General features: G+C 34.7%; 5 protein-coding genes and 1 pseudogene across 5 annotated transcripts in view; 1 reads left to right on the top strand and 5 right to left on the bottom strand.

Annotated features, from left to right (window-relative positions):
* Positions 1 to 3,491, top strand: part of LOC21403265 (acetolactate synthase small subunit 2, chloroplastic) — a 4,331-nt gene extending 840 nt beyond the window's left edge. Inside the window, exons 2-12 of the mRNA XM_024168842.1 lie at positions 1 to 56; positions 257 to 340; positions 447 to 515; positions 723 to 806; positions 930 to 1,082; positions 1,188 to 1,274; positions 1,701 to 1,805; positions 1,918 to 2,040; positions 2,633 to 2,785; positions 2,889 to 2,954; positions 3,093 to 3,491. The exon at positions 1 to 56 is cut by the window's left edge and continues 185 nt beyond it. Coding sequence (XP_024024610.1) covers positions 1 to 56; positions 257 to 340; positions 447 to 515; positions 723 to 806; positions 930 to 1,082; positions 1,188 to 1,274; positions 1,701 to 1,805; positions 1,918 to 2,040; positions 2,633 to 2,785; positions 2,889 to 2,954; positions 3,093 to 3,176 — 1,064 coding nt within the window. The 3' untranslated portion in view covers positions 3,177 to 3,491. The remainder of the gene's footprint in view (positions 57 to 256; positions 341 to 446; positions 516 to 722; positions 807 to 929; positions 1,083 to 1,187; positions 1,275 to 1,700; positions 1,806 to 1,917; positions 2,041 to 2,632; positions 2,786 to 2,888; positions 2,955 to 3,092) is intronic.
* Positions 3,492 to 5,153: 1,662 nt separating this feature from the next.
* LOC21403264 lies at positions 5,154 to 7,156 on the bottom strand (annotated as a pseudogene).
* A 1,535-nt stretch (positions 7,157 to 8,691) lies between these two features.
* Positions 8,692 to 11,192, bottom strand: LOC21403263 (2-alkenal reductase (NADP(+)-dependent)). The gene is made up of 5 exons (XM_010103045.2): positions 10,953 to 11,192; positions 10,486 to 10,663; positions 9,952 to 10,118; positions 9,583 to 9,665; positions 8,692 to 9,287 (listed from the first exon to the last, which is right to left on the bottom strand). The coding sequence occupies exons 1-5, from the start codon at positions 11,178 to 11,180 to the stop codon at positions 8,909 to 8,911; spliced, it is 1,035 nt and encodes a 344-aa protein (XP_010101347.1). The 5' UTR covers positions 11,181 to 11,192; the 3' UTR covers positions 8,692 to 8,908.
* A 2,383-nt stretch (positions 11,193 to 13,575) lies between these two features.
* On the bottom strand, positions 13,576 to 15,670 carry LOC21403262 (2-alkenal reductase (NADP(+)-dependent)). Its single transcript, XM_010103044.2, has 4 exons — positions 15,412 to 15,670; positions 14,806 to 14,983; positions 14,535 to 14,701; positions 13,576 to 14,203 (listed from the first exon to the last, which is right to left on the bottom strand). Exons 1-4 carry the CDS (start codon positions 15,640 to 15,642, stop codon positions 13,742 to 13,744), a joined length of 1,038 nt encoding a protein of 345 aa, XP_010101346.1. The 5' UTR covers positions 15,643 to 15,670; the 3' UTR covers positions 13,576 to 13,741.
* Positions 15,671 to 18,087: 2,417 nt separating this feature from the next.
* LOC21403260 (probably inactive leucine-rich repeat receptor-like protein kinase At5g48380) lies at positions 18,088 to 19,262 on the bottom strand. Its single transcript, XM_024168824.1, has 2 exons — positions 19,065 to 19,262; positions 18,088 to 18,711 (listed from the first exon to the last, which is right to left on the bottom strand). The coding sequence occupies exons 1-2, from the start codon at positions 19,260 to 19,262 to the stop codon at positions 18,088 to 18,090; spliced, it is 822 nt and encodes a 273-aa protein (XP_024024592.1).
* A 1,060-nt stretch (positions 19,263 to 20,322) lies between these two features.
* LOC21403259 (polygalacturonase) lies at positions 20,323 to 22,775 on the bottom strand. Its single transcript, XM_010103041.2, has 4 exons — positions 22,305 to 22,775; positions 21,096 to 21,385; positions 20,743 to 20,971; positions 20,323 to 20,621 (listed from the first exon to the last, which is right to left on the bottom strand). The coding sequence occupies exons 1-4, from the start codon at positions 22,773 to 22,775 to the stop codon at positions 20,403 to 20,405; spliced, it is 1,209 nt and encodes a 402-aa protein (XP_010101343.1). The 3' UTR covers positions 20,323 to 20,402.
* Positions 22,776 to 23,609: the final 834 nt, after the last annotated feature.

Here is a 23,609-nt window from a genome sequence, read left to right as displayed (position 1 = left end):
AAAGAGTGTTGCAACAAGTTATTGAGCAACTCAACAAGCTTGTCAATGTCTTGAAGGTTCCAATGTTTTTCACTTCATTATCCACTTCCAATATGTTGATGCAATATACACTGAAAAAAGTGTAGACAGAATAGCATGTAATTGAAAAAATAAAAATGGTAAACATGGATTGTGGACTATTTATCTAGCATGATTGACGACATTATCATGTTCTTCATGTCTCTTTTAATATCGGAACATATTACTTGATGATCAGGTTGAAGACATCTCTAACGAGCCACAAGTAGAGCGCGAGCTAATGCTTATTAAAGTCAATGCTGTCCCACAAAACAGAACGGAGGTACTTCTTTTTGTGTGACAGAATTGAATTTGATTATTAAGCGCTGAGAATAGTCCTACTGATTTTGAAACGAGTTTCCATTCTTCTTTGTTTGTTTGCTTTTCAGATCATGTGGTTAGTAGACACTTTTAGGGCAAAAATTGTGGATATCTCAGAACTCTCTTTAACCATTGAGGTAACAAGCAGATATTTACAAGGGTGAAATTTGTGACTTTGACATCTGGTGACGCCATTACTAGAATGTACCATTTTAGTTCTCATTAAAATTCATGATGAAGTGAATTCCGCAAAAATGAGATGGTCCCCTGTATGTAGATTGTCACATTTATTTGGCCTTTTTAATGCTCCTAAACCTATGAATACATAATCAATTGGTCCTCAGGTGACCGGAGATCCGGGGAAGATGGTTGCTCTTCAAAGAAATTTAAGCAAGTTTGGAATCAAAGAAATTGCCAGAACTGGAAAGGTTGGGAACTGTAGAACATTGATGTAATTGTATCTGCTGTTCTTCTTATACATTTTAGAGGCTATATATAGTTGTCTCTGTAACAAATATGTAATCTCGAAATATCTACTGTTCTGCTGCTAGATTGCCTTGAGGAGGGAAAAGTTGGGTGCCTCTGCTCCATTTTGGCGATATTCAGCAGCTTCATATCCAGATCTTGAAAGCACACCACCTGTTCATCCTCTTGCAGGGGTTGACAGCAGAGCAAGTAACCGTGAATCTGATGGATCTCCAGGGGTATGCAATATGAATAGTAGTCATTGTGATATCTCCTTAAACCAAACCCCCCCTCCTTTTTGCTAATAGTTTCATCACCTCATCTACATGTATTTCTTTATATAGGGTGATGTTTATCCTGTGGAGGCATCAGACGGTTCTTCTGTCAATCAAGTTCTTGATGCTCATTGGGGTGTTCTCAATGATGAAGATGTAAGAATCATTATCACCGTGGTTAATCTATGAATTTAACACTTTTATGCGACCATCTTCTTAAGGTTGTATGAAGCTCTATCACAGTTTCTTAGTTATATTATCATGGTCCTCTTGGCTGAAGATTTTGGTTTTATGAATTTTAGTGGTAAATTGCTGGATGTAGAAATTTTGAATTTTTGATTTAAAATGTGGTTTGTTTCATTGTGATAACTATTGCATCACAATTAACTGAAGATTTGAATTTAGTATTGTTATGTAATCGACAAACACGGTTATTAATAACTAGTTTTAAGGCATAATTCCACTCTTCTTTTGCACAAAACTTTCACGGGATGGTTTGTCACTCAATCCGGTTTTTTGGTGATATTTCATGATTTTATCTTTAACGGAAGTACTTTTTTTGACTTGACTTGTTAATTTCAGACTAGTGGTTTTCGATCGCATACTTTATCCATTCTTGTAAATGATGCTCCCGGAGTTCTTTACATTGTCACCGGGGTTTTTGCTCGAAGGGGCTATAACATTCAGGTAATTTTCTTTGGTTCTTATGTGTGTGTAATGGTTCTTCCCTTTTTTGCCTTTGTTTATCTTTTCAACGTAAGACACATGGTCAATCATGTTTATTAATTCTTCTTGTCAGAGTTTAGCTGTTGGCCACGCAGAAACTGAGGGCCTCTCTCGAATTACTACCGTTGTTCCTGCTACTGATGAATCGATTACTAAGTTAGTGCAGCAGCTTTATAAACTTGTCGATGTTCATGAGGTGAGACTTCTTAGATGCTAAAATGAGTACATTGGTGCACTTGAGTTAACTATCCATACACGTTAGTTTATAAGCTATATACAGCATATATTCGTTCAACAGATGTATTGACATTATGTCACATTTTGGTTGCTTCTTGTGTTCTTATCGCGCTACTCTATTCTGCATCCTGTATATGTCAAATATGATTATTTTTTACTCTTGCTTTGACATATATCAATATCCTTGTCTTCGATGACATGATTAATTCATAAATTATGGTGTAAATAGAAAACGTGACATCTCACTGGTTTTCTAAATCTCTCCGCCTTCCAAAGTAGGTTCTATTCTCTTGACCATTATGCAACCCGTGGTTCACTGACTTGAAAAAATTTACACTGTCGGCATCTGAGTGAAGCTTTTTCTCTAGACCTGTTTTTTTCTTTACCCTTTTTTTTTTTTTTTTTTTTTTTTTTTTTTTTTTTTCTTTCTTTTTGTTTTGTTTTGTTTTTGTTTTTGTTTTGTTTTGTTTTATGTTCTGTTGAACTTTTTCTACTAGAAACTTGTGTACTTAGTGGCCACTGGTTAACTAGTGTTGGAAACTCCGGTTCAGGTACGCGATATTACACACTTGCCATTTGCTGAGCGGGAACTAGTTTTAATAAAGCTAGCTGTGAACGCTTCTGCTCGGCGAGACATCCTTGACATTGCCAACATATTCAGAGCAAAATCTGTTGATGTTTCAGACCATACAATAACTATTGAGGTGAATTTACCTTTTCCTTCGTTGAAATTATAGGGTTGATGAGGCAATTTAACTATTTTTTGAGAACAAACTTTTTGACTGATTACTTGGTATTATGTATCAGCTTACAGGAGATTTGGACAAGATAATTGCACTACAGAGACTGTTAGAGCCCTATGGCATCTGCGAGGTTTGTGATTGCATTCAGCTATGACTGTGACTAGTGAGAATGTTTTAGTTAGGCTCAAAAGCAGATTTTCTACAAACATTTTACACTAAGAAAACGTGATTTGTAAGGCTTTCTAACAGCATTGGGTGCCTTCTCCAGGTGGCACGAACGGGACGAATTGCATTGGTGCGTGAATCAGGTGTGGACTCTAAATATCTGCGGGGATATTCATATCCTCTCTAATCTCAGTCCTAAAGTCGGACTCCTGGAAGTGCAGACAGATCTTGTTTTTGTCCATAATCCACATGTATAATGAATCAACTAAAACCGATTACATTGAGAGTGATTTCATCTGTAAAGCTCGTGTGCTTGCAATTTTGGTTGTTCTGTTTCCATACAGGTAAACATATAGTTTTCCATTGGTAAAGCATTATTACATACTCCTCTTTCACTTTTCCTCTTGCAATTTATAAGGCCTCTTTTGCTGGCTTAGACTGTGTATACCCTTCTTATATGGCGTTTATAAATTATGCCCTCCAAGCTGTCTGTTTATTATTATTATTATTATTTTTGCTCTGAAGCTGTCTGTTTATTTTATTCAAGCTTATGATGACAGAATCAGTAGCTCTTTCGACTTTATTGTCGTTTAATTCCCTTGTTGCCAATTCCCCCATTTGTTGTCGTTTTTTTTCCTTTTGCCTTTTCATTTTTTCCCCATTGTTGGCCCCTTCTTTATATATATATATATATATATATATATATATATTGTGCATATTATTATTTTCGCTTCATTCCGTTTTTCCCTTTTTACTTTTTGTCATTTGAATCATGTACTGCCGTTTTAAAATTTTAACGTTTTCTTCGTTGTGATTTCACCTTTTTTTTGTCGTTTCTGGGGTAGCATTTTTTTTTTGTTGTCGTTTACTTTGTTGAAGCTCTTTAATGCCGTTTTATCATGTTGTCATTTTTTTTCTTCATTATCGGTTTTTCTGTCTGTCGTTCTAAATACATTGTCGTTTTTAAATTGGGTGTCTTCTTTCCATATTTTGTCGCTTGATCCTTTTCTCTTTTGCGATGCTTTTTTGGTTTTCCATTACGTTTTCATTTTTCATTGGTTAAACCCAAAGATGTTGTTTGTCACTATAATCTTTTTCCTCTGTCGATTTTTTCCAAACAAATCTTTTTCCCTTTTTTGGTATCGCATTTTTTTTTTGGTTAGCGCTTTATACCTTTCAGCTGTTTATTGTCGTTTTCGTCTTAGCTGTCGTTTTTATTTTCATTTCTTGTCGTTCTTCATTTTATGTGATCTTTTCTCCGTTGTTGTCGTTTTAAATGTGTTGTTTTATTGAATGCCTCGAAATGCACTTGCACTCGTCCGATAATTAAATGTATAATTATCTTAAGGTGCCGCCTTTCTACAAACTTTTAGAACTAGAAACAGAGAGCAAAACCTCTAACCGGCATTTAATATTGTTTAAACTCAACCAAACAATAATTAGGGTTAAGCCAAAAAAAAAAAAAAAAAAAAAATCAACCGTTGTTTTTGTCGTCATTTTTCCCTTTGTAGCACTTCTATAGCCGTTTTCGTCTTAGTCAGTTAGTTGTATTGCTTTTTTCATTTCTTGTCGTTTTGACTATTTCTTGTTGGTTTTTCATTTTCTAAAATATTCTCACTTTTCTCGTCGTTTAAAAAATTTTCAGTTGGTGTATCTCCAAAATGCAGTGGCAAAAATGTTAATAAAATCAACTCTTAATATTTTTAGATGAATAGTATATATGTATAATTTGAAAAATTCTTAATTAGGGACACATTTTGAGAAAAAAATAATTTAATGTGTGATTTTTTGTATGGCTTAGATTATATCTAAATATATTTTAGAACGGATCAATTTGAAAGAAAAATAGTTTTCATAAGAATAAATTAAATTAGAGAAAAAAATCAGTTAGGTACATTTAAAGTATAAGATTTAATAGGAAAAGATCAAAAGAACAATAAAAAATAAAATAATTTGAGATTGAATTTTGTGAGGATATATTTAAAATTTTTATTGATAAGGGGGCATATGAAAATATTTTGAGAAAAGATAAACTAAAAATAAAAAATAAAAAATCCAGGGGGCATATCTGCCAATGCCAAAATGCACACGTGCACCCGTCCCATGAGACGTACCCCCCAATAATTTGTACAAGAAAAACAGAGCTCTGAAAGAACCATTTTTGTTTTGGAGCAATGCCATATAAAACAGATCAAGGCAGTTTAATTTATTGGGTAGATGATTCCTTTTTACATGAAATAGACTATTTTTTTTGATGAGTTTATAGCCATAAAATTCGAAGGTAGATAGTCTATTTTTGAGTTGGGGTGTAGGAATAGGAGAGAGAGAGAGATAGATAATCAATCATGCGAGACCGCAACAACCTGTTTTCCGACATTGCGACCGGAGAGGAGGCCAACAAGAGCTGCGGGGCCGCTCTCCAGGCCTTCAGCTATGTCTAATCAAACATACTTAATGTTGCCTTGTCTAATGTAAGGCAGCATAAATTCAAGAAACTTTGGGTAGAGGTGATACTACTCATGAACCCTGAATCCTTCCATGTAAGCTTGTCTCAGTATCAGCTGCATTAAGTTGTGAACGCCTTCTGCCTTGTCAACGTTGTATTGTGAGATCATTCCACACATCGAAATTCGAGCGTGGTTCCTCAACTTCAGCAGTACTGCGTCCAACATTTCCCCCCCGACATTATCAAAGTAAATGTCTATGCCTTTGGGGAAATACCTGCCAAATTTAGCAAACGTGTGTTTGATACCACCAAAACAAAATGAAAAAGGATATATATACATACACATATATACATATTAGATGGTGATAGTTAAAACATAGATTGGTATCTGACCTTTTCAAAGCTGCATCCAAGTCGGGCTCTTCTTTGTAGTTGAAAGCATCGTTAAACCCAAATTTCTTCTTTAACAAATCAACCTGCCCGTTGCAGAAAAAGAAACAAAAGAACAAGCATTTTTAAACAAAAGAAAAAACAAGGAGTTCATTGATTCATGACAATGCAACAATTCGGGTCAAAATTACCAACTCCAAAGTCAAATATTTGACATGTTATAAGCAACATAATAGCGACAAAGTATTTGATATACAGTTCATCACAAGAATCAAATTGTATGGCAATTCAAAAAGAGAAAATAAAAACTTAAGCAGCTGGTGTGAATTGGCAAACATGACATCAATTAGTAATAGAAAACTCACCTTTTCTTTGCTTCCGGCACTGCCAACAACATAGCAACCCACCAACTTGGCAAACTGGCCAACAAGCTGACCAACCGCGCCAGATGCCGCCGAAACATAGACATATTCTCCTTTCTTAGGAGAGCAAAGTTCATAAAAACCAACATACGCACTCAACCCAGGCATACCTACATAAGATGCACAAAGAAAGATCAAGTTTTGACCATCTGATCGAGCAAAGTCTTTAAATTACTATTGATAAATAAAAATCTACAAAAAAAATAGTACTAGACCTTTTGAATGCAATGGCTTAAAGACATGAATTTATGGTGGGTTTGAGTTACATAATGGGAGCTTACCAAGAATACCGGTATAGTAAGAGAGAGGAACATCAGTATGATGAATCTTAAAAAGACTCTGCGTTGCGTTGAGAATGCTGTATTCTTCCCACGCTGTTACCCCCCAGACCAAGTCCCCTTCCTTTAAGTTTGGATTCTCTGACTCCAACACTTTACACACTCCATACCCCTTTATAGGCTGCATAATATTTAGATAAAACTCAATAGTAATGTTTCTACTCATCCATGTCTACTTCAAAAACTTTGTTCAAGAAATAATCAATGCATAGAACACATACCAGAATCCATTAGTACAATTGGAAGTAATCCATAAATTCCAAACTAAACCAAAAAAAAAAAAAAAAAAAAAAAACATACAGAGAGGGAGACTGACTGAACCGGTTGAAGGAACCGAGATGAGAGGCAAAACGCGAGGTGATGTGGTTTAGCATGGTGGGATCGCAGGGCAAGTAGAGGTTCTTCACTAAAACCCCTTTGGAACCTTCTGGAAGCTTCAGCTTCAGAGTTGAAGATGTGACAATGATCATATCCGACTCTTTTGGAACTCGGCCACTCACGTAGTCCTTTAGTATCACCTGCTTGTTCCTCACTTCCGCCATTGCTATTTGCCAATCTCTCTCTCTCTCTCTCTCTCTCACACACACACACACACACACACTCTCTCTCTCTCTCTCTCTCTCTCTATCTCACCTTTTGAGAGTAGCAGGATTTGTGTTGTATTTATAATAAGTGTCCGGACAAGCAAATACGTATGCATTTACATCAGCAAAATTTTGAACACATATAATAGTTGTTTTAGATTTTCATTCCTCTTTCTGGTGCAAAAGTTTTGATTTATAACTATGATATATCTTGACTCATGACTGTATACTATATATCCATCACCTGGTTTATAATTATACAATCTCTCTCTCAAGTTTCTATTAGTATATTCTAATTCTCTATCTTATTTCAACACGTTTGAAATGGTTTATTTTTTGAAGTCTTGCCTTTGAATGTTAGCAAACTTTGATTTTACTTTGGCTTTTTTGTGGTGTTCAAATCCATGTTTGGTGTGTTTTCTTCTAGAGTAATTTTTGCTGTAGTCTTTGGCAAAAGCTACAAATCTTTGTCATTCAAGTGTTCTACTCATCCACTTTCTTTTGCGCTCAACTCATATTTTCGTCTGATGGCGTGTTTAACTTCCTCCCTTGTTAGAGTAATGAGATTTCACTACAAATATTTTCGTCTACTGAGTTGTATTGCTCTGCCCAATTAGTTAGGATTAAGGCGTGTTGTTGTAGTTGTTGTTAAGTTGTTTTGCTCTAATGACTAGTTCCACTTTCCCCTTCTATTCTCATTTTCATACTTTCTGATTATTTTTGTTTCCCTTTTGCGTTAGAAGAGCTGAGATGATTTTTATTTTCCCTCCTTTAAATTATAACTTGGTATCAATGGGCGCTTTTTAGAAAGGTAGTTTCAAACACGCGTTGAGAAGTCATAATAATTTATCTTCTTCTATTGCTTAAAAGTCTCTATAAATTATTCAACGATTTTGTATCATTATGTCAAATTAGAACGCTTCACATAACATTTCAACAATTTCGTGTCAAGTGCGCATACCTTATTTGAGCATTCCATGTACAAGCTTTTAGAACTAGAAACATAAAAATGCAAAACCACTAATCAATAATATGTATTAAACTATTCACCTCAACCGGAGACGTAAATCCCCCACCCGAGTCAATCCTTGTTTAAGTTCTCATTTTCTGTCGTTTGAACCATTTGTCGTTGTTTGCGATTGAGTGTCATTTTTCCTTAGTTTTTGTCGTTGGTATCTGGCCTCGCCTTTTGCTCTATTGTCTCATTGGTTGCCGTTTTCTCAATATTGCCATCTCTCTTTTGCATATTTTGTTGTTACCCCCTCGTTTTCTTATGTTTGTTTTTCGTCGGTTTTGTTCAATGTTGCTCTCTTGTTGTCGTTTTCTAACTCTTTCTTTTCCTGATGTTTACTGTTGTTTTCTTGTTAGTTGCCTTGCTATTTTACTTGTCGTTCCGTCCATTTATCGCCCTCTAATTGCATTTTCTACTTTGCCCTTTGCTTGTCGTTTAACAAATGTATCTCCGAAATGTACGTGCACTCTTCAGATGAGACATTACTCAACAATTTGTACCAGAAACACACAGCTCTGAATTCACCATTTTGGTCTTAGACTAATGCCATATTATACAGATCGCAGAAGACGATTCCTTTTTATTCGAATGTTTACAAAAACACGTACACTTGTAAAACGCTCTGGAGCAACAACACATTAGACAGACTATCTTATTACGAGTTATAGCCATAATTCTTAGAGTAGAAAGTCTATTTTCAAGAGGTGTTGGAGTAAGGGAGACGTGATCACTCACGCGAAACCACAACAACCTGTTTTCCGACATTGCGACCGGAGAAGAGACCAATGAGAGCAGCGGGGCCACTCTCCAGGCCTTCAGCTATGTCCTCCACATACTGAATGTTGCCTTGTCTAATGTGAGGCAGAATAAATTCAAGAAACTTCGGGTAGAGGTGATAGTACTCACCAACCACGAAACCTTCCATGCGAGCGTTTCTTAAAATGAGCTGCATTAAGTTGTGTACCCCTTCTGGCTTCTCAAGGTTGTACTGCGAGATCATTCCACACAACGGAATTCGGGCATGGTCCCTCAAGTTCAGCAGCACAGCATCAAGCATTTTCCCCCCAACATTCTCAAAGTAAATGTCTATGCCTTCCGGGAAATACCTGCCAAATTTACACAACAAATCTCAAAAACTTTGTTCTCTTAAAATCCATACACTAAATCGCCTACCTCTATCATTCCTTCCACTTGTCCGCTAACAAACAAGCTCTAAGGCTTTTGAATAGATGGAAGGAAAGAACTAGTGTGTTGGGAACGTGAGAAAATATTGCAAGAGTTGATTGTCTGAATATTTTCCAATGAGAATCCATTTTTTGGATCACACTATAAATACGGTTAAATCTTCATCTTGGTGTGTACATTAGATGACAATAGTAGCAACATAGACTAGTATCTGACCTTTTCAAAGCTGCATCCAACTCAGGCTCTTCTTTATAGTTGAAAGCATCGTCAAACCCGAATTTGTCCTTCAACAAATCCACCTGGCATTGCAGAAAACGAAACACAAGAAATTGTATTTTAAAAAAAAGCAAGAACAAGAAGTTTGTTGATTCATCCAACACCAACAATTTGGGTCAGAACTGAACTACCAACTCAAAAGTAAAAAGTTGTGTCAAGCAACATGATAGTAATAACGTATTTGGCATCCAGTTGAATTCAATCATGAGAATCAAATTGTATGGCAACGCAAAAATAGAAATCACACAATAAGTAGCAGCTGGAGATTGGAATGGAAAGTATGACAGTAGTTTGTAATAAAAAACTGACCTTTTCTTTGCTTCCGGCACTGCCAACCGCATAGCAACCCACCAACTTGGCAAACTGGCCAACAAGCTGACCAACCGCACCAGATGCGGCAGAAACATAGACATATTCTCCTTTCTTAGGAGAGGCAAGCTCATAGAAACCGGCATAAGCAGTCATGCCAGGCATACCTACATAAGATGCACGAAGATCAAGTTTTGAATTTCACATCAAGCAAAGTCTTCAAATAATAATAATAATAATAATAATAATAATAATAGTAATAATAAATCAACAAAAATTAGTAGACCGTTTGCTGACATTTAAGCCTACATGAGTCTCATATTTTAAGTACATCAGAAACAGATATTTTCAATGCATAACAAGCAACCATACCAGCAGGCATACATGATGTGCATTAATAAAAGATCAGTTTTTGCCACTCTGTGATAGAAATAATTACAATATTGTCCTGGATAGCATGTAGCATCCAGGCCAAACAACAAAAAAAGGTAATAACTTTTAGAGGGTTTGAGTTAGATAATATTAGGAGCTTACCAAGAATACCGGTATAGTAAGAGAGAGGAACATCAGTATGATGAATCTTGAAGAGACCCTGTGTCGCATTCAGAATGCTGTATTCTTCCCACCCTGTCATCCCCCAAACCAAGTCCCCTTCCTTTAAGTTTGGATCCCCTGATTCCAACACTTTACTCACTCCATGCCCGCTTATAGGCTGCGCTAGATTATGCATGTTGTTTCAGATCAAACTCAATTGTAATATTTTTATTCATCCATGTCAAATTCAAAAACTTTGTTCAAGAAATAAGTAACAAAATTAGCAAATAGAGATAACAATGATCCATAGATAGAATTTTCAAAACTAAATACCAAAAAACAACAACACACAAATGAAATTATCCATATACAACATATATAAGAAACCATATATATAGAATTTTCCAAAACTAAATAACAAGGAAAAAAAAGAAAAAGGAGAGAAAAATAGAAAAGACGTCACGCACAGAGGCAGGTTTGAAGGAATCGACATAAGAAGCAGAAGTGTCGTGGTAGCTCATGCGGGTGCGCATGTAGGGATCGCAGGATAAGTAGAGGTTCTTCACTAAAACCCCTTTGGAACCTTCTGGAAGCTTCAGCTTCAGATTGGAAGATGTAACAATCATGTCCGATTCCTTTGGAAACCCTCTCACGTAGTCCTTCAGTATCACCTGCTTGTTCCTCACTTCCGCCATTGTTCTTGGCCACTCTTTTTTTTTTTTCTTTCCCTCTCTCTCTTTTGGGATGAACGAGGCAAGTAGACGGACGGTTTAGATCATTAGATGACATATAATGGTGTCTTTTTATTTTTTGTTTATTTTTGTTTTTTAATGTCTTAAATTATGCGTCTAATAATTCGTATTCGCATGTACCAAGGATGTGTTTGGTTGCTCTGAGTGAATGATAATGATAATAAAAGTGAGAATGATAATAATAATAAAATAAAAAAAATTAATTAATTTATTTAGAACACTATAACACATATAACACTAATATAAATAAATAAATAAATTTATTTATAATTTATTTATTTATATAAATAAATTTATTTATATTAGAACACTATATAAATTAATTAATTTATTTATAATTTTAAAATATACTATAAAATAAAATATAAATATTTTCATGTTGACAATGCATATAATACTAATATTTTATATATCAACATAATTAATATAACATATAACACGTAATATAATATATTAAAATGATTAATTATATTATAAAATTATATAATAAATAATAATATTTCAATTATAATATAATTAAAAATTATAACGATATTATATTATACTATAATATAATATATATAGTTACAACATAATATATTAATATATTTAATATAATACAATAAAACTATTGTTATATTATATATTATATAATTATGATATAGAATATAATAATATTATTAAAATAATTAAGGTAATTATGATACTATAAAACATATTATAATATCATGTAAGAAACAATAATATTTCAGTTATAATATAACTAAAAATTATAATTATATTATATTATACTATAATATAATAAATATATACAATATAATATATAATTAAGATTTTATTATATTAAATAAATATATTATAATTAGTACATTAAATAGTCATAACACACGTGTAATACACTAAAATAGATAAAAATATTAGAATTATAAAATTATATTAGTATTTAATTATATAATAAAAAGAAGCAGTTGATTTGGTTGAAACATGTGATCCGATCTAGTGACTATAGTCTTACCTAACCTTTTCGTACCTCTATTTTCGTTTCGTACTCTCGTCAGTTGATTTAAAGGTTTGTGTATTTAAATAGTCTTCTCATTCGCTCATAGCTCGTTCTATGCTTATGGACTCTACTTGTTTTTGTCACAACTCGTTCATAAATAAAAGATTCGCCTCATTACTTTAATTTCACTCACATAAGAATTTGTCAAGCTCGTGATGATTTGTATGGAGTAATTTGTAATGGAATGGAAATTCAAAAAAAAAAAAAAAAATGGGGGAATTTTTAAAGGAAAAGAAAAAAAAAAAAAAAAAAAAAAAAAAAAAAAAACTTTTTAATGCAAAAAAACAAAGTCCCTGGTTGTTTATATCTCAAGGTGACTAATTATTTCTCTTTTAAGTCTATTTGCCTTAGAGACATGATTTGACTTCTTAAAAACATCCAATTTAAGGAATTTCAAGAATTGAACTAAAGAAGCAAAGAGACAGAAGCCAACCAAAAAGCTATTAACATAAGTATGATATTATTTATTACAATATTACAACTATATTATATTATTAAATTATATTATATATTATACTTTAATATTATTATATATTATATTATAAGATATAATTACACTACAATATATAACATATTATTGTAGAATATTAAATAAATATATTATAATTTATAACTATATTATAAATGATAAAATATTATATCATAATATTTTTATTATATAATATATTATATTACATATTATAAGATATAATTACTATATAATATGTTGTAATTATATTATAATATTCAAGGATAATTATAGCAAAACAAAGAAAAGAACATTGAATGACTATTCTTCTCATATGAGAAATGAATGATGATTCACTCAAAATAGGTGAATGATCATTCTTTTTGAATGACTATTACTTTTTTATAAATCTAACCAAACATCATACTTAAATTCCATTACATTCTATTCTTTTCCTTCCCACCTAACCAAACGCACCTTAAGTTTTTTTTTTTTTGATGATTTTTCTAGTACCTGTTGTACTGATAGTTTATATTTTTCTAATCGTTGAATTTACATACTTTTTGAACTTTACGTGATTTTATGTAAATCCGACGGATAAAAAACCTGACCTATTGACATATTGACGTACCGGAGAAGTTTTTTTTTTTTATATATCATTTAAATCGGGTTTGAACTCCATATTCTAATTTAATCTTAGACATAATCATTTAATTTTCGTTTTTGATGAAAAAGCAGAGGTACAAACAAAGCACCTCCACAAACCTCATTACAGAGCTATTTGAAGTTAAACAATTTTTTTTTTTTTTCCGATCCCCAAAAAAAAAAAAAAAATCAATAGTGTTGTGCGACACAAAAGGGAAAGCTCTACCGAGTAATCAATTTATTACTGTTAGTATCGCAATCATTGTATATCCATAGGTATATTAAAACTGTCGCACAATAATACAAGATTCAACAATTTTGCATTTTACAATGTGAGATCAGTTCTATTCTAGCATTGTCAATGCTTTTAGATTACTCAGAAGCAACAAGAACAAGGCTTTTCCCGACATGGAGGCCAGAGAACAGGCCAACAAGAGCAGCAGGTGCATTCTCAAGGCCTTCAGCTATGTGTTCGACGTAGTCGATCTTTCCTTCTCTGATGTAAGGAAGTAGTGTTTCCAGGAACTTTGGATACAAATGATAATGGTCGAACACGAAAAATCCTTGCATGCGGATTCGTTTGAATACAAGATACATGAGATTGCGAACTCCTTCAGGCTCATCCAGATCGTACTGCGATATCATTCCGCATACGGCTATGCGTCCGTGGAGCCTCATGTTGAGCAGCACCGCGTCCAGCATTTTTCCTCCAACGTTCTCAAAGTAAATGTCTATGCCTTGTGGGAAATACCTTTTTAATGCTGCATCCAAGTCCTTCTCTTCCTTGTAATTGAATGCCTCGTCGAATCCAAACTTGTTCTTCAATGTTTCAACCTTTTTCAACGACACAAGTCAGTATTCTCTTTTATGTACAAAGTTCATGAAGAAGGCACACTGCCTATTTGGCATGATCTCAAAAGTTACCTATGAGATTGTTTAATTGAGTTTTAGAAGAACCTTTGATTTTCAAGAAAACTTTTCTCTGGAGACCTTAAACCATATTTTACTTACTCATTAACAAAATTAAGTTCCAATTTTGTCTCATTAAGCGCTTTTAAAAAAGTTGTTCTAAACACATCATAAATACCTACAACTTTAACTTTTCTCCTTCTACTACCTAAACGGGGCTATAACAATACAACAATTTTTTAACAAGCAGCGATACCTTTTCTTTGCTTCCGGCGCTACCAACAACATAACAACCCATCAATTTTGCGAGTTGACCAACGAGCTGACCCACAGCACCAAATGCTGATGATATGAACACATACTCTCCCTTCTTTGGAGAACAGATTTCATAGAAACCAGCATAAGCAGTCATACCAGGCATCCCTATTAATTTATCAAACGTAAAGCTTTTGTAGTGATACAATAACCGAAAGCGTTATTTTCTAGAATCTACAGAAAAAAAAAAGTGCATGAGAAGATGATGTTACCTAGAATTCCTGTATAATAGGAAAGGGGAACATCAGTGTGGTGGATTTTGAAGAGGCCTTCAGTCTTTGTAATAAGAGTGTACTCTTCCCACTTGGTCATTCCCCAAACTAAATCGCCTTTCTTGAACTCAGGGTGCCCTGAGTCCAAAACTCTTCCTACTCCAAACCCGACTACTGGCTGTGTGCATTCCACCAAATGCAATCATTTAGTACAAGTACATTTGTGTATATATGATTCACAAAAGAAACTATTAAAGAAAGAAAGAAGATCAATGACACACATCCTAAAAAATTTCATCATGAATGCATATGAATGATGTATCAAAATTTTATAACTTCTGCAAACTTGAAATTATTGTTCTGGTATAGCTTGAAATTATTGCTTATGATGTATCATAAACTTGTTTTCCACTATGGATTACATTTTTTCGAGAAAAAAAAGAGTAGAAGTGATTTTTGGTGCAACACTCCCTTGCTTAATGGAGCAATTTGTACAAAATATGCTCTTCTAAGCATGCTAATTTTGCGTAGTAAAGTTTATGATAAAATAATAAGATATGATGCCAAAACATTAATCTACACGAGGGATGTTACAGAGGATCTTACTGAGTTTGGAGCGAAAAACGTAATCATGTCAGGTGTTGGCTTCTTAGTGCCTCGCGTGAAAGGATCACAGGACAAGTAGAGGTTCTTGACCAAAACAGCATTTGAACCCTCAGGCACTTTGAGCTTGATGGTGGCTTCAGTGCTCAAATACATATCAGACTCTTTTGGATTTCCATTTATGTAGTCTCTAGCAAGCACCTGCTTGTTGCTCACTTCTTCCATTCCTGACATCACCTCTTTGTCTCTTTCTTACTCTAAATCTCTCTTTCAGTTCGCAAATTAAGCGAGAAGCGTGATTTTTGTGTTGTATTTATAAGGGTACGTCAAGCATATACATATGCATTTACATCAGCAAAAGTTTGACCATGTCTAATTGTTGTTTTAAATTTTCATTCCTCTTTCTGGTGCAAAAGTTGTAATTTACAACTATGTTAGATCTTGACTAGTGACAAGATAGCCAATAACTGGTTTATCATTATAACAGCTATACTTCTTTCTGCGTTGCCACCTGCCATAGTTTATTTATCCCATACGTTTGTATTTCTCTACTTTATCCTTCATTCGAAGACAAAAAATATCTGGATTTGTTTTCTATATGTATGCTGAGAAGGACCGGAAAATACATATGCACTCACATCAGCAAAAGTACTTTGGTCAACTATATACGACATAGAATACTTGTTCTTGTTTTCATTATATGGAAATGGAATGTAACAGTGTTAGGTGATTTAATAGAGAAAAGTCATACAGCGTATTAACATTAGGGAATTTGGGGGCCTACTCATTAGAAAAATCTCAACCTTTTTGACTCCTTTTGAAAAGCACAATTTTCCAATTTTTTTTTTTTTTTTTTTTTTTTTTTTTTTTCTGTTTTTCGGGTAAAGAGTCTTGTTTGGTATTGAAATGCAAAGGAAGCTGGGAGGAAAATTTTTCTTTGTTTAATTAATCATTCTATCCTTACTAAGTTTGGTTTTCTATGATGACAAGGGGAAATAAAAGTAGTTTGACATCGTAATGTAATAAAGTGGAAATCCCTCCAAATGGAGAGGGATCAAAATTAGCATTTCTCGGAGGATCAAACTTAATTATGAATACTAGAAATATTATAGCATCTACTCCTACTCTAGATCTTTATAAACAGGTGGCGGATCAAGTAGTTGTTACACAGAATTTATTATTATTATTTTTTTTATGACCACAATAAAAAAACAACAATGATATGCGACATTAAAGGAAAATCATGAGTGGAGTAAGAAAAGATGTTATTATTATTAATTAGTAATTCAATCATCACATATGTGTTGGTGTATAAAAATTGTTACATAGCAGTGAGACCATCGATTTTATGTTTTTGATGTGCATTAGTTTTATTTTATAGCCACATGTGCGATGATGTATTATCAATAGTGATGAATAAAGATTAATCACGAGCAACAAGTATGCTTCCTCACCATCTAGAGAGAAACACTCTATTAAAGAACTCTAATGATTTGACTTAGTTAGTAATTTCACAAAAGTGTCTATTATTGTTATTATGGATTTAGATACGCTTCCTCAATTTTTTTTAGTAATTTGACATGATGGTTCTTGGAATTTATGAATATAGTGATTAAAATCATATTTATAATTAAAATCTAACACAAACTTCATAGAAGCCAACATAATGTCATAATCCGCAAATTCTTGCCCCATTTTAAGTGTTAGAGGTTTGCAAGAAGACCTTAGGATTCTCTAAAATGTTCTACAATTGTCTACCATATGGAATATTCTAGATAATCCTAGAGAAGTATAGACTATGAAATTCTCTAGAACACTCTACAATTATCTACATATGGGTTGTTCTAGAAAATTCTAGAGGAGTCTAGTCTTTGGAACCTTAGAGTTCTCTAGAACCTTGTGAATGGTTCCATAGAGAAGTCCATTGTAGAAGACTTTAGAAACTTATAGAATGCCCACACTTTGTAAGCATTCTCTAAAAAGTTTTAGGACGGGAGGAATTCCATAACATTCTAGAATGTTCATGGGAGGATCCCCTTAGCCTATAAATATGAGTGGTCCCTTCATTTGTGGGCGGGAGAAACCAAAAATATTGGAGTCTAAAGTATTGTAAAAGTTTCAAGCCAAAAAGAGAGAAGAGGGAGTAGAGAGCTCACAGAAGCAGGGGTGAAGGAAGTGAAGACGTTATTCGGGTCATCCATCCTTTGCAAGCGAATCCGGAAGTAAGGGTCGTAGGACAAGTAAAGGTTGTTGAGCAGCACAACCGATTATGAAGTCGAACCCGCATGTCCTATATTCTTTGGAAGCTCGTAGTATTCGTTGAGACGTACATGTGAGTGTCTTTGGGAAGTCCTGACACATAGTCCTTCAATATCACCTGATTTCCTCTCCACCTCCATCACCATCCTTGTTGTTACTGCCTTTAGCTTCCTTCAATACTCCTACACTTGCTCTGTTTCTCTTCAGTCTTCATCTGCACATTTATTATTACATATAAGCTTTGAGAATGTAGTGTGAGGTCTCAAGTAATGCCACGTGTGTGTCTCTCAATTAGCAATATCTCCTCTAAAAATCTCTTGTTGACGTGAATGTGAGGGAATGCCTGTTTTCAACCATGAGTTGCATCTGATTCTGGCATGTGGTTCTATTGGTCTTGCTATAATCAAAAGACTTTTTCGTTCACTCCAAGCTTAACCCGAAGCAGTACACATCACTCTTGACAAGATCAAGCTCCCAAGTCCTGCTGGAATCGGGATCATTCGAATTCATAAGAACTGCCCTGCTATAGTTTGATATTTTAGGCTCGAAATTCTGATTGAGTAAGATAGAGCGTGAGGTTATGTCAAGATGAGCAAGAAGAAAACTGGAGTGATGGTGGAGCCATGCCAAACCTCTCGCTACCCCAACTGCGATCTTAAGCCTCAAAGCCCATTCCACTGTCATGGCTGCAATGGCTTTATCTTCTTCTCTTGGGTGTAGCCAATCGTAGAGATTTCCGTTTGACATGTACTTGTAGACCAGAATCCTTTCTACGCCTTTTATGCAGAATCCAAGGAGAGGAACTAGATTATTGTGTCTCAATCTGCCAATACTCTTTATCTCACATATGAAATGCTTCTTGAATAGTTGTTGAGAGGCATGATGTAGTCTCTTAACCGCGAGCAAGCAGCCATTCTGCAACATTGCCTTATATGTGGTCCCCATCCTTCCCAACCCAATGATGTTGTCCTTGCTAAACTCGTTGGTTGCCTTGCTGATTTCTTCAAAACTCATTCGAGTGGTCCGCCATTGTAATTCCGATATCTGCCAGTCGATTCAAATTCAATTACGATTAAGATTGAAAGAATAAATAATTAAGTAGCCTTCGAGATTTAACAGCCAATTTTGATCCTTCCAAAGTTGAAAGGATTGGAGGAGGGAATCCTTATAAAACATAATAAAATAAAAAGAAGAATAAAAGAAAAGAAAAGAAAAGAAAGGTCCTCTTCTTTCTCTCCATTTTGCTTAACTAGATGTAGATGTTATATCCTTCTTATTTTCTTTCCCTCTTATCAAACACAACATAAAGGATATAAATCACAAAAAACTTTGCTATATATGTGTGTGTGTGTGTGTGTGTGTGTGGAAGAGAGAACCTGAGGTGACAACTTGCAAACCTGGTCATGAATATGAGGTTTGTTTGTTAGGAACTGAATGGTGTTCCTGAAAGGAAAGACTTTTGCCTTGTTTCTTCTCCTCTGCTTCAAATTCAACCAAATCAAGTAATAGTAGGACATTAAGCTAGCCGTAACAAAACCAACCGACACCACATAACCAACCACGAATCCCTCTTTGAAATACTCAATGAAATTCATCGTATGCTGTGTTGGTTCTCAGTCAGTAAGTTTGCTCTTCAGACCTCAAAACAAAAGACCTGAAAGGAATCGACTTGATCACAAACACAACGCAAAAACAAAGACCAAATTTAATTTATACCAATTAACCACTCTGGAAAATTCAACTAGTCCTTTTTTTTTTTCAAAGAAAGAAGAAAGAAATTGTAAAAGTACTTATTGTCCATTTCATGTCAGCATCATCAGTGGCGAAATTAATTGGGAAACCACCAATGGCATACAAAAAATGGTTGATTTTGTTGTAAACTTGCTGGAAAAGAAGAATTCAACTGAGCACATATATATAGTTGTGCAACTTGTTTTATAGAATATGCCCCTGATCCGACATTAGAGAATTTCGAGCATCAAAGGCCAATGTAAGAGGACCAAGAATTTTCATAGTCTTGTCATATTACTAAAAAAAAATGTAGAAAACTATCAAATCCGTTGCGGGACTAGAAGGTGGGATGTTTAAGTCATGCAAGTAATGCCTCTAACCATCTCTAAAAGCCTATTAATTAAGTCATACAAGTTATAACAAACTTATTTTGTGGATACAATTCATACATACATCTACAGAAGTAGCAAAAATGATCTGAATTGGTAAAGAATTGACCTTGACTTGGATGTTGGAAGTTTTACTTACCATTTGTTTATGTTTTACCATCCTTGTACTCTTATACTGTCAAATAGCTGTAGCATTTGCTTAACAGAATACCACCCAAAAAAAAAAGACACGATCTCATATATCATAGACCAATACATTTATCTGAAAATCATAATAATGAACTTGTTGTTACAGTATTACATCCTGAAACAAACTCCCAAAAAGGGATTTTAGTCGGATGATTGCGAGGCCAGGCTCGAATAAGCAGCCAGGAGGAAACCTAGCTGCCAACGCCACGGGCTGAAGCAACAAATTGACTTAATTGATCTCAATATCAATAACCTAACTATCTATGTGTTTTTTTTTTTTCCCTTACTTTAAGTACTGAAACATTTGGATAAGGACAAAATTACAAGTATATATTTTTTGCCTTGATCTATAGGCTTTAAGGAACTAATCCTATTTTTAATATTTGAGAGAAATTGTGGGGTCTTATTGTTGGCTTGTTGCAGCTTCTACAGGCAACTGGAAGGCTGGACAAGACCAGAAGCGGTTCCAGCAGCGTGATTGCAGGAAGCTTGTGCAGGAAGATTCTTGTAAGTGAGCTTCACGTCCTGCAACCTGATGTTGTTGCATGGATACTTTGAGCTGCAATCGAACTTAACCGCTACTTCTGTTGCCGATGTCCCGTGGATGTCTTGGTACGTTACATCGCTCACTTTAACACCCGAAACCTGCAGTATACATGAGTACCTAAGAATTAGTCTCGTGATTATTATTTATGTGTATAGTACTGCATCACCAATAATGATAAATAACAATCTTTTTAAAATTATTATTTCGTGTGCGTGGTACCTGACCGGGGCAGCCCTTGTTGTCGGGGCAGTAATTTTGATCGATGACGATGGGATTTTGGACGTTCGTCATGACGGCGTGCTGGAATAGGATGTTCCTGGCGAAACCACTGCTGGGCCTCCCCCATGACTTTATCCTCAAACCGTTTTGGGTATTTCTAAACGATGCCGTTTTAACTGTCACATTTTGCACGCCTGCCTCCTTCAGGTCCTTGCCTAGGCTCCCAATGCTGCATATCCATATATTCATAAGTAACACGTACCAATATTATTTTATTTATTCAAATTAAACTTAGTATATATCTTTAGCCTGATTAGCACTCCTCCTAATATTTAGTTGTTGGAGAGTGATACCTAATTCCATGGCCAGGTCCACATGCAATGTCTTCAATCCACAAGTTGGTGGTGCCGGGCCCAATTGAGACGCAGTCATCGCCTGTTCCGATCTTCGAGTTGAGAATCGTCACCCCAGTCGACATCTGTACGTGGATACCGTCGGTGTTGGGGCTGTTGCCGGAAGCCGACACCTTCACCCCTTGCAATTTGACGTTGCTGCAGCCGTTGATCACGATGTTGAACATTTGGCTGTTTAGTGATGTTAATCCCAAGATCTTTATGTTGTTTGAGTTTGAAAATCCCAGTGTCTGCACATACACACACACACACACAGAAAACTCCAATCAATTTAATTTTCTTTTTTCTAATTTCATTAATATTTATATATTATCTACTTTGTAGATCGTATAGGAAAAAAATAATTAAATTAATATAACACAAGACGTACGATCATGCACATGATGATCAATTTTTGACTTGAGGGCGTCATGTGCTTTCAATTAGTAAACTGAAATCAAAACCACTCGCTAAATTTATTTAAGCAAATAAAACTGATCCCAAGCAATATGATTGACTTTTGACGTTCACATTGATTCATATCTATTTATTATAAGCACTTTTGTTGTAATATATACATATATATTAAATTATTAATATAATAATCCTAGCGATCGCTCCTTTTTTTAAAAATTATTTATATAGCTTATTAACAGTTACTTTTGCTGACATTAACCCCTTCGACAGAGAAAAAAAAAGAAATGATTCCTGATCCTTAGCCAACAATGTCAGTTACTAATATTCTTCCATTGATTCCCATTTTCCCAGAAATTGAATGTTTCTATAAACAGTTTTTTTTTTCAACTTTTTTTTTAATCTTCCACAATTAACAGTTTGGTTTCGTAGAAAAATGAAAGCAAAAAATAAGGTGACTTGAAATAGTGGTATTGAAAAGAATATTTCCTTTTGCTACGATCATTCTTTTTCTTGCTAACAAAATTGAACCTGCAGTGATCATCTATATATTGATTAATATATAACAAAAGCGGTCGAAAACATCTTCTTATTGTTACTTGGTGCAATCAAATCAATATCAAAACATTACCTTGTATGTTAAAGAAAGTAACTCAAAGCAAATATATGCATACACAAATATATAAATATATATATATATATATATATAGAGAGAGAGAGAGAGAGAGAGAGAGAGAGAGAGAGATTGAAACTTACGGTTGCTCCGCTGGGGCAATTACCCTTGCCGGATCTCTTGCAATCCCAGAGGGAGGTTCCTTGACCGTCAAGAATCCCACCAGAAATGGTCACCCCATTAACATGCTGAAAGAAAATCCAGTAGTCGGAGTTTCCGATGACCCGGTAATCGGACGGGGCCACCAGGGTACCGGCAATGCGGAAGGTGATAGCATTGTTTTTGCATTCGCCTCCAAACACCACGTTTTTTAGGAAGAACCGCCCGGCCGGCACGTAAACGACGGCGGGATTGGGTGATGCGCAGGCTTTGGCCCATGCAGCGACGAAAGCTTTGGTTGAATCCGTCTTGCCGTCCGGTTTAGCTCCGAGACTCACCACATTATAAGTTGCTGCGGCGGATAAGGCGGAGTGGGGCAATGTCACGAAGATGATCGTGATGAGAGATATAAGCCGGAGAATGTTGATTCTGGAGGGACTTGTTAGAATTGCCATGATTTGGTTAGTTTTGATTCGGGATGAATAGAAGTAGTAGTAATTGTAATGGTACTAATTAACTACTAAGAGAGGAAGATGCCGTTATGTATCTTCTTCTCTTTAGGCAGTAGAATACAAGTGTAGCTAGTGTTTGGATTGGAAGTTTGAAGGATCAATTAAGAGCTGATTGGTATTATTTTGTTGAACAACAAATTTAAAGAGTTAAAGGAGATCAGAGTGGTGAGGAGTTGAAACGGTTTGAGGCCGTATTTATAGTAGTGTAGTAGTGGTCCAAGGGAGACCAATTACTTGTGTTTTTTTTTTTTTTTTTTCTTTTCTTCTCTTATCTTTTTTTGTCTCAGGACTTGCTTATTAGTTTGGTTAATTATTTATTACAAATACATGGCCCCCACAAAATAAATAAATAAATAAATAAATTTATAATAAAAGCCTGGCTCCCGCCGAACTTTTGTGACATTTTGATTGATTTTTAGCTATTATTTTACCAAAATGGCCTTACGTGGATTTGCCTACTAGCTAGCTTTGCGGTTCTGATTGGTTTTTAAGTAACTTCATTTTATTGGCATTATAGTTTGGATATAGTTATAGTCACATTTACATACAAGTACTTGTCCACAAAGTAAGGGCTTAACCTCCTTATAATTTTTATATACATTTACATTATTATCATTATTATTAAAAGCAAAAAAAAAAAAAGAAAAAGGTATAAACAGTTGCGGCGAAAGCGACCGTATATTCTCACTTTTACTTTTTGGGTAGGAACTATGCATGTTAACGTGTTTGATGCATGGTATTTGCTTAAACAATGGTATAATTATGGTGCAAGTTGGG

This window comes from Morus notabilis, unplaced genomic scaffold (assembly GCF_000414095.1).
Source record: "Morus notabilis unplaced genomic scaffold, ASM41409v2 Scaffold388, whole genome shotgun sequence".
In the NCBI taxonomy this organism is placed as follows: Eukaryota; Viridiplantae; Streptophyta; class Magnoliopsida; order Rosales; family Moraceae; genus Morus; species Morus notabilis.
Note: the sequence above shows the minus strand (reverse complement) of the source record. Positions and strands in the feature narration are given on the sequence as shown.